The sequence below is a fragment of the Peromyscus maniculatus genome, chromosome 3, assembly GCF_049852395.1.
Source record: "Peromyscus maniculatus bairdii isolate BWxNUB_F1_BW_parent chromosome 3, HU_Pman_BW_mat_3.1, whole genome shotgun sequence".
NCBI lineage: Eukaryota > Metazoa > Chordata > Mammalia > Rodentia > Cricetidae > Peromyscus > Peromyscus maniculatus.
In genome coordinates, this window is record NC_134854.1 from 142,112,537 (window position 1) to 142,130,682 (window position 18,146).

At 38.6% G+C, this 18,146-nt stretch overlaps 1 protein-coding gene across 10 annotated transcripts in view; it reads right to left on the reverse strand.

Moving 5' to 3' along the window:
• The window catches only part of Erc1 (ELKS/RAB6-interacting/CAST family member 1), a 332,548-nt gene that overhangs the window by 168,883 nt on the left and 145,519 nt on the right, over positions 1-18,146 (reverse strand). For 6 of the 10 annotated variants that reach the window (XR_013050121.1, XR_013050123.1, XM_076567798.1 and 3 more), the window contains 2 exons: positions 13,836-13,971; positions 4,291-4,422 (listed from right to left, as the gene is read on the reverse strand). Coding sequence is in view for 6 of the 10 variants with exons in the window: in XM_076567798.1 (XP_076423913.1) it covers positions 4,291-4,422; positions 13,836-13,971 (268 nt within the window). In the remaining 4 variants the exon portion in view is untranslated. The remainder of the gene's footprint in view (positions 1-4,290; positions 4,423-13,835; positions 13,972-18,146) is intronic. The other 4 variants (XR_013050122.1, XR_013050124.1, XM_042273983.2 and 1 more) reach the window with 1 other exon arrangement.

Genomic DNA, 18,146 nt, shown 5'->3' on the forward strand with positions numbered 1-18,146 from the left:
CATTTCTCTAGGAAAATCCTTCCAGTGAAAACATTCAATATGATGTACATAAAGACAGCATCACTACATACAGAAACCAGTGAGAAGCTGCCCAATTCCCAGGGCTCACCTATTACTGTACCTTGGATAACTACAGCCATGATCAGTAACTGAGTCTATTAAACTCCATAGGAAATAAAAGAATAAGATCCAAAACTCTCAAGCACTCATTATAAACAGAGCATATGTCCAATGCTGGAGGTTCCCCAGATACTCTCTCGTACAAAGGTCTCTCACACAGTGTAGATATAAGTATGCTACATGTACCATAAGAACGTCAATAGCTTCTAGCAATTATCTCTATGGGACAATTCCTAAAGTAAAAGGTGTACCAACCTTTTACTTTAAGTCCACCGCAAGTTAATTTTTCATTTGATTACAACTTTAGAAAATATCAATGAAAAATTAAAACTCAAGCCCAAATTTGGTGGCATAAATAATTCCTGAATGTCAAGGAAGACATAAGCTATTAGTTTCAAAAATACTTTTAAAAGAAAGCATGATAACAAGACATCATTCTAAATGCATACTTAAAAAATACTATTAGATACAAATCAGAGTTTTTGAGAGTTAGGTTCTACTATCTCATATGGTTACTTTCTGGAACGTTAGAACTGTTGCAGTAGCTACATACTGACCCCAACTGGCAAAGTTACAGAGGGAGTCATAATGGCTAAAACGTGACTAATCTAAGTCTTGTTTTTACATGAAGATAAACTTTAAGAGCAGTAAGGAAACAGAAGATCATGTGAAGGAATCTACAGATTCACAGATTTATCCTCCTATAATACATACAATGAGGAACGTCGACCATACTAAAAAATTATGCCACTGACTTAAAGAGGTTTAAATTCTACATAATCCCATTCGCACTATCTAGTACATATTCAATTTCTGTACTTTCATAACACTGTTTTCATTTGACAATGTCCTCAACATTTCTACCAGGGAGTTATATCTTTCAGCATTACTAATACTATGATATTTAAAAATCATGCTGTTGCCCTTGTACTTGTTAGTTTTACAGATGGTTGGGAGTGTTTTATCTTTTATTAATAATTTTATTGAAACTCTTAAGATATATTTTTGTTCTTTAATATGAAGATGACAATTATTACTTCAAAACTGTTTACAAAATAACTTTATAAATATGATTTTACACAAAATACAACGTAGTTTCAAAGTGAATCATTTTACCTTATCAGAAGTTTGTTTTGCTAAAAATAAATTAATTAATTAATTAATTAAATGTCTTACAATGCAGAAAGGGAACTCCCAAGTATCATGTGACTATGTACATGCATGCACACACAGGCTGGCATGCAGACCCCCCCCCCCTCTCACACACACACACGGGTTATAATAAGGCTCAACGTTTGAAGGGAGTCTTTTGGTTTAAAATGAAATGACTCCTTTCTTTTCCCACAAATTTTCAGACAGTTATTAAATGTAGAGAAGTAGCAGTTTGAACTAGTCTTGAGGTAATGTTTAAGTTGTATGACACGTTTCCTATAAGTATGCAGGATCCCATACACTAGTACACGGGGAACTCTAAGGAAAGTTTCTTAAAAATCACATTGAGGGCTGAGGAAAGAGTGCAGGTGATGATGTAAAGGCACAGAGGTCAGAATAAAATTCCATTCATTCATTCATTATTAAAATAGAATTAAGCCACTTAGATGTTCATTTAATACCAGTGATTACCCAGCAGGTTGTTGCTATCAAAGCCACAATAGTCCACAGACACACCTCCTGCACTCAGGAAGCTCATATTATACTAGTGAAAACAGCGGACGTATTTTCAATACCTATTATATATTATACAATTATATTATATATTATATATTAAAACAGGTTACAAAACAGGTAAGAGAAGGGAACTATTCAAAATCCTACAAAGACACAAAGTCAGACCTGAAAGGCCATAGAAGTTCTACAGAAGTAGGATCCCTCCAGACTAGTGCTAAGAAGAGGGACGCTACTTCAAGCAGAGAGATCTCATACTCTTAAGAAATGAAACCATTCTGTACTGCTCTGTAGAGGACAAGTGAGCACAGAGGCTCGTTTTCTGCCCAGATGTGTTGTTTCGGTGATGAAACAATAGCATGAACAAGGCACTTATCTCAGGAGCTGGTAAATGTGAGCATCTTGTTTTAAGAGTAAGCTGTACATTTTGTAAACCACATTTTAAGTAATGGGTCACAAATTTAAGGAGTAAATAAAGTTTCATTCCATGGAAGCAGAATATGTCCTTAGTTATGTGCATTTCAAGTTAGCTGGAAAGAAAATGGAGGTGGATGGTACTAACACAAAATCAGAGAGAGGAGGGCAGGGGGCTGGGAGGAATGCTCAGTCAGTCAAGTAGCTGCAGTGTGGGCATAAGGATCTCACTCCACCCCAAGAAGCCAGGGTAAAAATGACGCTGGGAGTAGTAGGCGGCACATGCCCGTAACCCTAGCTAGGGAGTCAGACAGTGTGATTGCTGAGGCTCATTAGACAGTAATCCTAATAAATCAGGTGCTCCTAAGGGGAGATGACATCAAGTCAAAATTAATAAAGAGACAAAGAACATCATTAGTTATGAATAAAGTGGTCAATCAAGAAGACAGAACAATTATAAACATATATCCTCCAAATATTGATATACCCAATCTCATAAACACTGTTAGACATTCAGGAACACTAAAATACTAAAAGCTATTAATGAAGCTACTACAGCTAGGGCCTCTATGAGGTGCCTACTACGGTAGATCTGCCTTGAAGTGGACACTTCTTTACCATCTGATCGCCTGAATGCCCAGCAACAGCAGCTTCTTTCTCAGCAGGGGTTTCCCACTAGTCTCTTGCTACCATGTCACGGGACTCTCTTTACCTGGTGTCCTGGCTAGCTTTATGTAAACTGACACACGCTGGAGTCACTTGGGAAGAGGGACCCTCAGGAGAAACATATGCCTGATTTGCCTGTAGGCAACCCTATATATAGTGTATTTTCTTAATTACTGATTGATGCGGAAGAGCCCAGCCCGCTATGGGTGGTACCACCCCTAAGCAAGTGGTCCCGGGGTTCTATAAGAAAGCAGGCTGAGCAAGCCGGGGGAAGCAAGCCAGAAAGCAGCACCCCTCCATAGCCTCTGCATCAGCTCCTGCCTCCAGGTCCTTTGCCCTGTTTGGGTTCCTGGCCTGACTTCTCTCATTGATAGACTGTGACATGGACTGAAATAAACCCTTTCTTATCCAAGTTGCTTTTGATGGTGCTTTATCACAGCAATAGAAACCTAACTAAGACACCTAGATAGAATTTATTAGTCTCGGGCTGGAGAGATGGCTCAGAGGTTAAGAGCACTGGCTATTCTTTCTGAGGTCCTGAGTTCAATTCCCAGCAACCACGTGGTGGCTCACAACCATCCATAATGACATCTGGTGCCCTCTTCTGGCCTGCAGGTGTACATGCAGGCAGAACTTTGTTTACATAATAAAAAAATCTAAAAAAAAAAGAAAGAAATATTATTTAAAAAAAGAATTTTAGTCTCTCATATACACAAGGGGCAGGGTGCTATAAAAATTAAATGTTCTGGTATCTGTGTTAGGTAGATCTAAAACCTAGAGTCACATTTTCAAAACAGGAACTACGATGCCAGTTTTTATTTAATAAACCTGTTCCTTTCATTTATAGCTCCCATCTTTATTTATTCCTTCTAATAAAGAGTCAAAAGCAAGCATAAAGAGATCTAACAAGAGAAGCAGAAGCATATAAAACAGATTCCATGAGCAGCAGTGGCAGAACCTTTCAAGTAACACAAGGCTGAGACAGGGTAATCTGGTAGTGGAACGCTACCATATCTATGCTGTTCAAATATGCTATTAACTTTTTATAACCTTAAATGCTCTTTGAATGAAAGATATAAAAGAAACTATTTTCTAACTGAGACATGTTTATGTTCTCTCATTCACCTCCAAAGCTGGGGTTTTGCAGTCATGTAGCAAACAGACATGTTGCATGTTATGTCAGTCACATATTTTACTAGCTTTTACTACATAAATATCTATGAATCACCCCTAAATTATTACTTCAGAGATCTCAACGGTAACATGAGCCAACCCTTGCACAGTTATATTTTAGTCACTCTGTAAGTCTAAGAAATAATACTTGGTGGAGTAGTTTTGAAGCCCCATGAGCAGTCAGCACATCCGGCTCACCCAACTACACTGGTTTTACCTTGTGTTTACCCACTGCTACATAAAATCGCAGACCTGTTTCTCAGCACTGGTCCTGGCTGATTCCTCTTGTGCCAGCACCATTTCACGCTCTGCAGTTATCTGCACACTTTCTCTCAGTGCCTCTTCCAGCTCTTCAATCCTGTCATCCTTCTTACGGAGACTGTCCTGGAAAACGAGGAAGACTCGTGAAGGAGGTTAACCAGAACTCAGAAGGGCCTATGCATCAAGGAGGAGCTATTTGATTATTAAACATCCTTCTCGCCAGAAGCAAATTAAGGCCAGAAAGATACCTCCGTAGAGTAAAGAAGTGAACAAGGGAAGAAGAGAAGAAAAGGAAGCTGAAGTCTATCACTAAGAGCATAGGATCAAGTTAGTGAAGCAAGACAGACATGATGGATTTGCTCTCTGCAACAGAGAAGGAAGCAACTGGTGTTAGACGGCATAAGTAGTAAGAGGCTAACTATTTAAAAATCTAAAACTGTTTTTAAAAACTACCGCTTAAACTCAGCTTTTGAAATCAGCTCTGATGGAGTTTCTACTTCGAGTCAGTTCCACAACACTCTCTTCCTTCAGGAAGTCACACTTGTGTAACAGACTCAATCATACAGACAATTTCTAAAAAACATCTTTTTATAAATGAAGATGCTTCCTAACATTTCCAGAAAGTGAAACATTATCTTCTTCTCATGAAAAAAATGGAAAATAACTACACGTGTGTGACTTGTTTGGATATGAATGAACAATTTAGTTAAGCAAGTAATAAGCTCCAGGAGTTTAAAATGTAACTTCCCATCCATATAATCAATCTTTAGGAACCTAAGACAGTACAAGGGTAGGAAAGATACAAGGAAAGGCCAAGAAGAATGGAACCATGGATTGCCTGAACTATTCTCAAACTCTTAAAAATTACAGTGGATTTGGAACACAGTATTGTCTTATATTAAGATATGAAAATGAGTAGCAAGGTTTGCCCGGATGTTGATACAAAGAAGAATTAAAGCAAGCCCTTATCTTAGTATATGTCAACTCAAAATGAATTAAAGAACTGAAGCTAAAACCAGGTGTGGTAACTCCCACATACACAGTCTTCACAAGGCTGAGGCAGGTGGGTCTCAAGGCCACCTTGAACTACAATGTAAGATGCTGTCACAAAAAAGATGAGGAAAGAGGAAAAAAAAGAATAAAACAAAAGAAAGAAACTACTTGGGGCAGCTTCATGATATTGGATTGGAGAAAGGTTTTTTGCCTTTTATTTTTTTTCCCTTAATAAAAACCTCAAAACCTCTGGCAATAGGAGCAAAATCAGACAGACAAAATTACCTAAGAAAATAAATAACAATTTCTGCATTACAACAAATAATCAAAAGAGCCAAAGTAACTCTTACAAAAGAGAGAAAATTTTCAACTATAATCTGACAAGTGCTAATATCCAAAAATACGTAAGAACTGAACAGCAAGAAAACAATCCAGTTCATTGACAGAACAAAAGAGATGCTTAGATATCTTAAAAGAAAACATAAAAATGGCACGTGATTTTGAAAACAAAATCCTCAATATCACAAATCATTGGGGAAATATAATAAACCACAAAGAGCGATCTCACTCCTCTACGATTGCTATAGAAAACACAGGAAGTGAATACTCATGAGGACGTAAACAGGGACACTGTCTCTTATACATAATATGGCAAACAGATGGAGGGTCCTCATAATAGTAAAAACTGCACTACTAAATGACTCGGCAGTTCCACGCTTGTGTATTTAAATGAAAGGAAATTGGTAGATTGAAGAAACATTTATTTGGCTACTTTACTATGGTACCATGTAATGGCATATAGCTAAATAAGAGCCAAGAATCAACCCAAGTGTCCATTAATAGAGGAATGGGTAAAGAAAATATGCCATCTTCATGCCAGTGAAGTGACTCAACCAGTAAAGCTAGATGACTTCAGTTCAATTCCCTAGAACTCACCAAAAGGTAGAGAGAAAGAACTAAACCCACAAAGTTGTCCTCTGACTTCCATACAGGCACATGGTACGTTGCTAATGCCTCACCTCATCACACAGACATGTACAACAGCGACAATAATAATTTTAAAAATTAAAGTTCTCTAAGACAGCCTAACTCAGATGGCTTTCTATTTTCCTCTTTTCTGTCTCCCTTGTCTAGGCAACTGCCAATATCTTTTCAAAACTCTAATAAAATGGTCTTTAAGCTCAATTTTTTTCTTATGAAAAAAGAAAACGTGCTGTATATACATAGTGGTAATACTACCAAACCACAGAGAGAGAGAAAGAGAGATTGTGTTCCATAATGAAGATGACACCAAAGGACATCAGGTTAACTGCAATGAGCTAATAAGCACATAAAGGTAAAATGAACACATAGGATTTCAAAAGCTGACTTCATGGAAGTAGATGATAGCATTTATATGAGAAACATTTTGCCTTGTTTTGTTTTAATCTAAGGTAGGTAACTCAACAAGGATTCTTATTTCCAGAACCTTGTCCTTCCTCTGTGGGTGGTTAGCTAATTGTGTCAGATTGTTAAGTCCAACACCCACAAATAGGATGAGACACACTCACCACCTACAACAGGGATAAAAGACGTAAGGCTGTCTGTGTTGCTAGCTCAGTTTGGGTTCTTGGGCCTCAAATTCTCAATCCTACAACCTCAGCTTCCTATGTGTAGTATGATGAGATTCTAGTAATGGGCCATCATACCCAGATCTAAAAATTGCAAAAGGGTGATTTTAAATGTTCTTATTGTAAATAAGTAAGAATGTGAAGATATGTATTACTCTACAACATATGCATATAATAAACATCAGATTATACTACCTAAACAGAAACAATGATTATTTCTTTATTAAAAATAAAACTACAAAGAAAATATGTAGGCTAATATGTGGAGCTAATCAATTTATTACTGTTGTTTACCTATTTGGTGAGGCTGGGGTGTAACCAGGTCCTTGCATATGCTAGGCAAGTATTCTACCACTGAGCTGAGCTACATTCCAAGTAAGTCGTTTCAATAGCACCAGTAACTATTAAATTGGTAACCTAGTAGAAAAAGGGTAGGTGGGAAAAGAACTGTGTAACACACACAAACACTTAACAGCTATTTGAGAACAGTGAAAGAGCATGTGTTACCATCTTCTAATACTTCCAAACACTTAAAACAAGAGCAGTATCTGCAGTTTAACTTCAATTGGTATTACATACTCATCAGAACTAACAACATACCACTGGTTCCTATCACTGGATTAGCCTACTTTGCCAACAACATTTATTCAGCAAAGGCAAATAAGAACACCACAGAGTAAAAGACATAAACGTGTGACTACTTTAAGAGAGATGGGAAAGCGAAATTGGAAGCTATCAATGAATTTCTCATCTCCTAAAAAAAGGAAGAGGGGCACACCATATTCAAAGGTGATTAGGTCAAAGCCTGTGGCAGCTTAACTGAAGGTCACTCGGGCAAGTTAAGAGGAGTGTTAGGTCCCTAAGCAATTCCCTTGCACAAGTCACCGAGACCGGTCCCTCTAGAGTACTAGACTTTGCTTCCTGATGCTATGCTGAAGCCCTGGCAAGTAGCAGGGAAGAAGATGTTCTTAAAGAGGTACCTGTGCCCCTTCCTAATAAACCGTTACCTTTGTTTACAGTTGCAATATGAACCTCTTTGACAGGCATGTGGAAACATTAGTTAAAGCTGACCAAGAAAAAGATATAAAAGTTTCCCATTCTAGACTTATCAAAAGAATGGACCAAGAAGCAACAAATGGTCAGACCCAGAATGAGTCAGAGTTTTACATTCCAGAGAAACCCCGGATTCCTTTCTTTCAAGAATGGGATAATTTCAGATGTCATTTTCCTCCATTAGACTTAAAAAAAAAGTTGTTTCTACAACCAAGGAGGCAAGTTGGTACCTAACCACATTCCCCAACCTCCACTTCCCCCACTCCCCTGGCGCCAAGGCTGCCTCGCAAATAAATTTATTTCTGTTCTTGTCTCCTTGCCTTCTACAAACTGTAAGACAGCATGTGTGGTGGTTTGAAAGAAAATGGCCCCCATAGGGAGTGGCACTATAGGAAGTGTGGCTTTGTTGGAGGAAGTGTCACTGTGGGAGTGGGCTTTGAGGTCTCCTTTGCCTAATCTACACTCAGTGTGACACATAGTTGCTTCTGCTGTCTGCTGATCCAGATGTAGAACTCTCAGCTCTGTCTCCAGCACCAGGTCTGTCTGCACGCCACCATGAAGATAATGGACTAAAGGCACTGTCATCAGCATTTGGACTCCTCCTCCTGCCACTTCTTCACGAGCTAGCTACATATTTTCTGTCTCATCTCTCTTGCTTATGCACCTTCCCCTTTTAGTTTAAAATTCTAAGAATACTTGATCACAAACAGATACAAGACATTAAACCTATCTGTTCCTTTCAGAACAACAGGGCAAAGTGTTACCCTGATTTTCCCAGGAGATCCAAACTCTTAGGGAAGCAGGACAACATAGCCTGTTTGTGGGTTGGAGAGAAACCTACTGTCTATCACAGCCAGGCAAGTAGAAATAAATGGTGAGCATTCAGGGTCTTTGAGCTCCCGTATGTTTTTACAAATGGACAAGGTGAAAAGCAGACACTGTGGAAAGAACCAATGTGGGGGCCAGACTATGAAAGAGCTACTCCCATAAAAAAGCACATAATGGGGAGGGAGAGGAGAGAGCAACTCCCATAAAGCAAACACAATACAGCCAGAAGAGAAGACTGATATTTTCAGGAAAGAAAAAATATATTAAAATAGAGAACAGAAATTCAAAAACAGGGAAATATCTGGGGGGGACGGACATTATTTGGTACTCTAGTTGTTTTTATATCTAATGATTATGATAATTTAATTTGTAAATATTTGAAAAGAAAATGGGGAACATTGGGTATTTCCAAGTTGGATATTTTTGCATTCTAAAGCAGAAGTCCTATGCAATGGATTTAAGAAAATAAATGTGCAGTCTATTTAAATAAAATTTAGAAGCAGCTAAGAGAAGAAATGATAATATTGCTAACTTACAAGAGATTAATAAGATAGTTTTATAACTATTATCAAAACTGAAGAAAGATACTGAAAGATAGGAAATCACAAAGAAACACTTGCAGATTGTATTAAAACTAAAGAGAATCCCAAGGACTGAACTTTTGCAACCCTCTGGTCCCATCTATCTGTCTCTATCTTTGCTCCCTCTACAAGGAAAACTTCGGTTTCCCCTACATTTATTTATTTATTTATAGTCATACTTTCCCCATCTACTCATCTCTAGAAGTCGCCAAGTGAAACAAGTTTCTTAAGCAAAATGAAATACTGTTATGGCTTCTTTTAAGATAAAGCTTTGAGGAAGAACTGATCCTTATATGATCTATACTTTATATAACCTGAATTAAAATGCAATTCTGACATTTCTTAAGTCATATCAGGATTCTTTTGTTTTTGCTAAATTTTAGATCACCCTGTTAACCTACAGACCACAGTTTTCCTGACTTTAGCTATTTAGAGCTTTGTATTTGTAAGTCTCCTTCTCTGCTGATCAGTTCTTAAAACAAGGAAAGATGTGAGCCTAAGTCTGCACAAGCTTTACTGATGACCTCTTGGCATTCCCCTACGACAATCTTCTCTGTTCTACTAAGAATACACTCTAATGTAACTGCTACATCCATCCATGCACTTAATTTAACTGTTCTATCCTGTCCATGCACTCTAATGTTAACTGTGTTCTGCCTATCCATGCACTTAATGTAACTGTTCTATCTGTCCATGCCCTCTAATGTATACCGTGTTCTATCCATCCATGCACTTAATGTAACTGTTCTATCTGCCCATGCCCTCTAATGTTAACTGTGTTCTATCCATCCATGCACTTAATGTAACTGTTCTATCTGTCCATGCCCTCTAATGTTAACTGTGTTCTATCCATCCATGCACTTAATGTAACTGTTCTATCTGCCCATGCCCTCTAATGTTAACTGTGTTCTATCCATCCATGCACTTAATATAACTGTTCTATCTGTCCATGCCCTCTAATGTTAACTGTGTTCTATCCATCCATGCACTTAATGTAACTGTTCTATCTGTCCATGCCCTCTAATGTTAACTGTGTTCTATCTATCCGTGCACTTAATATAACTGTTCTATCTACCCATGCCCTCTAATGTTAACTGTGTTCTATCAGTCCATGCACTTAATGTAACTGTGTTCTATCTGTCCATGCACTCTAATGTTAACTGTATTCTATCTAATCACAATTATTTTATTGTAACTGTGTATGTGTCATTTTGTTTGTTGATCTGTTAATCTGTGATTTCATACTTTTGTTTAAGACTAGAATAATGAGTTTATGGCTTTTTGTTTGTTATTATTTTTCATTTCTGTCTAACCACTTAAATGGTTTGATTCAAACTGACTACAAGTAAGTGCTCATGTAAACTTAATCCAATTTCCTTCTAATTCATGAGATGAGGCTGGAGAAATGGCTCAGCTGTTAGAACCAGGGTTTGATTCCCAGCACCCACATGGCAGATCACAACCATGTACAACTCCAGTTCTGGGGAATCCAGCACCTTTTTCTCGTGTACAGACATAGAGGCAATCCAAACACCTATACACATTAAATAATAAAATATAATTCATGAGACTAACATAAATTTTAGAAAAGAAATGCTTCAAGAACTATTCACATTTTCTCTCTGTTATTACTGTCCATATTTAAGACAAAATATCCATATCATCTACATTTCAAATATAGCTTCACTAAAATATGGTAATAGCACAAAGCAATTACTATAACTAGAATTATTGTAATTGTATCAAACTAGATCTTTTGTCATATTCTGCAACAAAAAATTTTAATAAGTATATCTAGTGTTCATGTACAGGAAATAACATTTCTTATTATCACTGTGTCCTTCCAACCCTAAGCACAATTGTTATAAAAAGTACTCAGTAATTGTTTACCAAAGATACCTAAAAGCCTGCATGAAATGTGAATCATCAAATTTAAGTTAAACTAAACAAATTTAAGTTAAACATAGCTTAGAGAAAATGCTTCAGAACTGAACTGAGAACTAAATTCCTGTATAATAAAAAAAAAGAAGAAAGAAAGAAAGAAAGAAAGAAAGAAAGAAAGAAAGAAAGAAAGAAAGAAAGAAAGAAAGAAAGAAAGAAGGAGGGAAGGGAGGGAGGGAGGGAGGGAGGGAGGGAGGGAGGGAGGGAGGGAGGGAGATGGACAACTAATAACTAGCATGAACCTTACTTTTACTACTCAAGTCCTGTATTGGTGAACAGCAACTGGAATTAAAAAACAGTTCGATGTGGTGGTATTGTGTTCCCCAAAATATTGTGTACTCTAATAAATTTATCTGGGGTCAGAGAACAGACAGCCACTAAATACAAGGCTAGAAAATGGTGGCACTCACACCTTTAATCCTAGCATTCCAGAGATAGAAATCCCTCTGGATCTCTGTGAGTTCAAGGCCACATTGGAAATAGCCAAGCATGGTGACACGCCTTTAATCCCAGAAAGCCAGCCTTTAATCCCAGGGAGTGGTGGTAGAAAGCAGAAAGATATATATAAGGCGTGAGGACCAGAAACTAGAAGCTTTTGGCTGGTTAAGCATTTGGCCTGGTTAAGCATTCAGGCTTTTGAGCAGTAATTCAGCTGAGACCCATTCCGGATGAGAACTCAGAGGCCTCCAGTCTGAGGAGATAAGACCAACTGAGGATCCGGCGAGGTGAGATAGCTGTGGCTTGTTCTGTCTCTCTGATCTACCAGCATGGACCCCAATAACTCGCCTCAGGTTTGATTTTATTAATAAGAACTTTTAAGATTCCTGCTACAGTTCGATGCTATAGACAGTGTTTTTTAAAAAAACTTTAAATATTCATCGTATAATAAGTCTTGTAAAGTCTTTTGTACAGAAATACATATTTAAGCTATTCCAAAGCTCTACCAACGATGAATTTTGGAGACTATATGACAGAAAAACTGGACAAGCAAGGACCTAGATCTAAGAAGCCAAACTATGCCCTCCCAGGTCAAGAAAACCTAAGAGGGTTAAAGAGATGGCTCAGTGGTTAAGAGCACATAATGCTCTTACAAGCACCTGGGTTCAGATCCCAGCATCCACACTGGACGGTTCACAGTCACCTGTAATTCAAGCTTCAGGAGAGCCCACTTTCTCTTCTGACCTCTGAGATTACCCCCACTGTATCAACCCACGCAGCCATGCGGCTCCTCATCTCAACACCTTGGCAGTATTACATAATGTATGTGCGCTGTGGTTAGGAACTGTGAATTGCACGGTGTGCCTGCCACACCTCAGGAAAGCTGAGAGGACAGAAAAGGAAGGTGGCAGCAGTGGGCTGTAGATGGTTTCAGCAAATGCTTGGCATACTCTACAACCTAAACCTTCTTTCTAAAGTATCATGGCCACGAGAAATGGGGCCAGCCTACAGACATAGGAAATGTGGCATTAAAATCACTGTTGCATCAGTTAGGAAGCTGGCCATTACAGCACTTTAGTGATTTTGCACTGAATTCCCCAACTGCTTTAGGCCTAACATAAAGACTACGAAGCTAATCGGCATTTACCACACTATAGCTGCTACTATTGTGATTAGGCCTGGTTTAATTAACGTGAATAATTGGGCTCTTGTTCTTTCAAAAGAGCTGGGCTTGATTCTCAGCACCCCCATGGCAGCTCACAACCATCTATAACTCCAGTTGCATGGTATCTGGTGCCTTTTTCTGACTTCCACAGGCACCAGGTACAAATGAGGTACAGATAGCCATGCAGGCAAAATATCCATACATATAAAAATATTTTTAAAAAATTAAAAGGATGGTGCATACCTTTAAAAAAATAAAAAGAGGGAGGCTAAAGAGATGGCTCAGTGATTAAGAAAACTGGCACCTCTTCCAAAGTACTATGTTCCATTCCCGGCACCCACATGGTAGCTCACAGCTATATGTAACTCTGGTATCAGGGGATTCAACACCCTCTGAGGGCACCAGGCACACAAAAGTGGTGCATATACAGGCAGGCAAAAGACCTATACACATAAAATAATAACTATTATTATATAACGCTGTTATATAATAATAATAACTTTAAAACTTTAAAAGAAAAAGAAAAATAGGAGGAAAATACAAAGTAAGATGGACAAAGGAAGACCGACACAAACACACACTCTGAAATTACCAACACACTTTAATGAATGGAATTGGCAGACAGTTGTACTGACAGCCCTGAAGCTTTCTGTAACACACTCAATAAACTGACATTGAACTTACCATTAAATGTGAACACCTTGAAGCAAGATGACTCCTTCTACGCTGAGGTATCCTCACATAGCTGTGGAATAAACCTTGCCTTTCTATTTAAAAGCCATTCCTTTTTGGCTAACCAGGTCGTCTAAGAGGAAGGCAGCAAGCATGGTTAGAAAGAGAAGGAAGAGGAGAAGACAGAGGAAGAGCAGACAGCAGACAACGGGGAGCAGATCTTGACATGCACTCCTTCAGACTCGGGGCTCTGACCTGCAGCTGCTGAGAGCTGTCGCTGAGACTGTCCTCCCTTCTCCGGGCCTCCTCCAGCATCTGTGCGCTCTTCTTCTTCTCCACCTGCTCCTTGTGCTTCAGGTTGGCTACCTTCTTATTCTGGTCTTTCACTTGCCTGTTGATAGACAGGAAGACAAAGCTTTCATGTATGCACCAGAGGGAGATGTTTATTTATATGTCATGCCCAAAAAGGAGTATCTGGATAGCAACAAAATGTTCCTGATGCAAATTCTTTTTCAATAATTCCAGTTTTTTCCTATGTACCAATATAGGAAACTATACACAATAATGCTGCAATTTTCTAATGGAAATATATTTTAGCGCATACAATGAAATTACAGAATAAAAGAAAGGCACAGGAGGCTGTGAAATGATAAAGTAATCAATTGAAGCCTCAGGCCTGAAAAACAGAAGCACTCTCTTGACATCAATGTACTGAAATATTAGTTGGCTAGTTAAGTAAGATATGTTTTTGAAATATCATTGCACCTGTATTAAATCATTGCATCTGTATTAAATGCTTCAAATATGCAATAGGTGATATCTATGGTATATGTGTATGAAAATGATGATATAAATGGCTAGGAACTTAGTGGAAGAAACAGAAGAAATCTGCCAGACATTCTACAAGACACAGAGAGATGTGACTGAGAGACTCTAAGCCTATGGGCTGAAGAGAGATGTCCCAACTTTACAGAGAATTTTGGATGACTGTCCAGGCTGCCAGCTGTCTCTGTCTACTCTTGAAAGACTTCTGAAACTTGCTTGCATCCTTCTACCATTTCTCAGGTAATAGTATATCCTTCTGAGGTCTCTGATGTAGTTGAAGACTAGATAGGTATAATTTCCTTAGTTATGATAAAAGATAAGTTAGATATGAAGCCTTAGACTCACAAATATGGAATATTTCTTCTTTAATTGTACCAAATACAAATAGACTATTATAAATAGACTAGCTATTGTAACTATAATTCTTCCTTGAGAATTGTTTTGTTATATATAATTTTACTATGTTAAAGTTAAAACCTTCCTTTTTGAAAAAAGAAAAGGCGGGGAGTGCTGTGGGATGTTCTGTATGGCAAATGTGTTGCTCTGATTGGTCAATAAATAAAACACTGATTGGCCAGTGGCTAGGCAGGAAGTATAGGCAGGACTAACAGAGAGGAGAAAAGAAAAACAGGCAGGCAGAAGGAGTCACTGCCAGCCACCGACAGGACAAGCAGCATGTGAAGACACCGATAAGCCACGCACCACGTGGCAAGGTATAGATTTATGGAAATGAACTAATTTAAGCTATAAGAACAGTTAGCAAGAAGCCTGCCACGGCCATACAGTTTGCAAGAAATATAAGTCTCTGTGTTTACTTGGTTGGGTCTGAGTGGCTGTGGGACTGGCAGGTGAGAGAGATTTGTCCTGACTGTGGGCCAGGCAGGAAAACTCTAACTACAAATGGCACCCAATGAGTTGGCAAGAGTTTCTACCTAGAACTTGAGAAAAAAAGATTCTAGCCGGGCAGTGGTAGTGCACACCTTTAATCCCAGCACTTGGGAGGCAGAGGCAGGCGGACCTCTGTGAGTTCGAGGCCAGCCTGGTCTCCAAAGCGAGTTCCAGGAAAGGCACAAAGCTACACAGAGAAATCCTTCTCGAAAAACCAAAACCAAAACCAAAACCAAAAAAAAAAAAAAAAAAAAAAAAAGAAAAAGAAAAAGAAAAGAAAAAAGAAAAAAAGATTCTAAAACGGAGCTAAAAACAGCTTCCTAATTGTCTCTCTCAAATGAGCAGCAGCTTGCCGGTTTGAGCTACTGGCGGGTTCCTAGCGTGAGCGCTCGATCTGCAGTATGGCGGGAATGAGGCCTCTGCAAGTGGCACATTAAGGTGCGTGGTAGATTTAGCCTTTGCTAGTACAAAACAAAAAAAAGAGGTTTCTGGGCTACATGCTGCTTGGATAAAAGCATAGACCCACGATAACTCCCAGAGCTGGCGGTAAACGTACCACCGCCATGTAGGGAAACTGAGGTGGGCGGAGGCAGCAGCCATTGTGCTGTTTCAGTCTTACAAATGCTGCACTTTAAAGCAATAGATTCACAATAAGACAGATTCAGATGCAATAGTTTACAATGTGTGTAAAATATAAATAGGCTTGAAAGAGACAAAAAAGGTGATATATAGTTATATAAACAAATACATAGTTTTAAAAAATAAAGTCTTTGAAAAGACAAAATTAATATAAAAAATAAGCCAAGTAAAGATGAATATTACACAGAGAATCTGGATTGTGTTGTCTTTGGGATTTTTAACTACAGAAAAACATTTGATTGTGAAAGATGTTGAAATAAACCAATACGTATATTTTAAAGATACTTTGACTTAAAAATTTGGATGTAAGGATGTGTTGCTTTGGAAAGGAGGCTCTGCTTTTGTTCCCACAGAAAGCCAGAGGCTATGGATTTGTTCCAGATTAAGATACATCAGGTTTGACCAGCCAAGACCCCCTGAAAGGTCTCCGATGACTGGCCCAGATAATCCAATGTCCAGATCGGATTCAAGGCAACTGGCTCAGACAATACAGCCTCATGGACTATTCCATAATCCTAAAATTTTCTTTGTGTCCCCATAAGATACAGCGCCCTCCTCCAGCAGAAAGTAGTAAGAGAAGCTATGCCCAAATTCCCAAATTATATGTAATTTTACTTTGTTAAGGTTAAAACCTTCCTTTTTGAAAAAAAAAAGGGGGGGGAGTGCTGTGGGATGTTCTATATGGCAAATGTGTTGCTCTGATTGGTCAATAAATAAAACACTGATTGGCCAGTGACCAGGCAGGAAGTATAGGCAGGACTAACAGAGAGGAGAAAAGAAAGAACAGGAAGGCAGAAGGAGTCACTGCCAGCCGCTACCAGGACAAGCAGCATGTGAAGATGCCAGTAAGCCATGAGCCACGTGGCAAGGTATAGATTTATGGAAATGGATTAATTTAAGCTATAAGAACAGTTAGCAAGAAGCCTGCCATGGCCATACAGTTTGTAAGCAATATAAGTCTCTGTGTTTACTTGGTTGGGTCTGAGCGGCTGTGGGACTGGCGGGTGAAAGAGATTTGTCCTGACTGTGGGCCAGGCAGGAAAACTCTAGCTACAGCTGGGAATGTCTTTCTGTATGCTGTGAAGGTGTTGCTCTGATTGATTGATAAATAAAACACTGATTGGCCAGTAACCAGGCAGGAAGTATAGTGTAGGCAGGATAAGGAGAGAGGAGAATTCTGGGAAATGGAAGGCAAAGTCAGGAGATGCTGCCAGCAACCGCCATGAGAAGCAAAATGTGAAGGCAGAACTGGGAAAATGTGGCTAAACCTAAGTAAGAATTATGGGTTAATTTAAGTGTAATATCTAGCTAGCAAGAAGCCTGAGCCATTTAGGCCAAACAAATTTAATCAATATAAGCATCTGTGTGTTTATTTGGATCTGAGTGGCTGTGAGCCAGGTGGGACCAGAAAAACTTCATCTACAAAATCTCTTACCTATTACCACAGCTTCCTCTGTGCCACACTCTCTCACACACTATCACTCTATCCTTTACTGTGAGTAGTCTAAAGTGTATGAACTCCAATGTTATGTCTAAAATAGCCTTCTTTTTGTCAGGTACAATGATTCATGCCTACAATCTCAGTATCTGCAAAGGTGAGGAAGGACTACTATAATTTTATGGCCAGCCTAAGCTACACAGTAAGCTCTGGGTCAGTCTCATATACAGGAGTGAGATCTACTTCCAAACAAACAAATAAAGTGAAAATTCTTTTCTTACAATTTTGTTAGACGTACATAGATGCTTCATTAGATTACACATTTTCTAATTTCTTAAGATTTCCCAAGAAACTACTATGTATTTTCCATATGTTATCTGAAACTCAGAGTTATCAGTGAAAGTGGGATGGATTTTCTTAATCCCTTCAATTTTTACTATAATATTAAATGATGAATGAAACTTTTAATACATTCTCAAGGTGATAGACAATTAGATTTTTTTCATTTTTCTTGCTATGACAAACAATGCTATTAGGTAAAAAGTAACAGACCTATGCAAGAGATTGTCCAAAGGATAAGTTCAGAACCCAAACTACTAGGTCATACGGTATATCTTTACTAATTTTCTCTCATAGGGAATATCTGACTATATGCCACATGTCACCACATCAACTAACACTTAGCACTAACCAGACACAGTCTCTCAAGTATGGGACTTTTCTGAAGGGTGGGGTGGAATGCGGACATGAAACCCAGAGCCCTACACACATGCTAA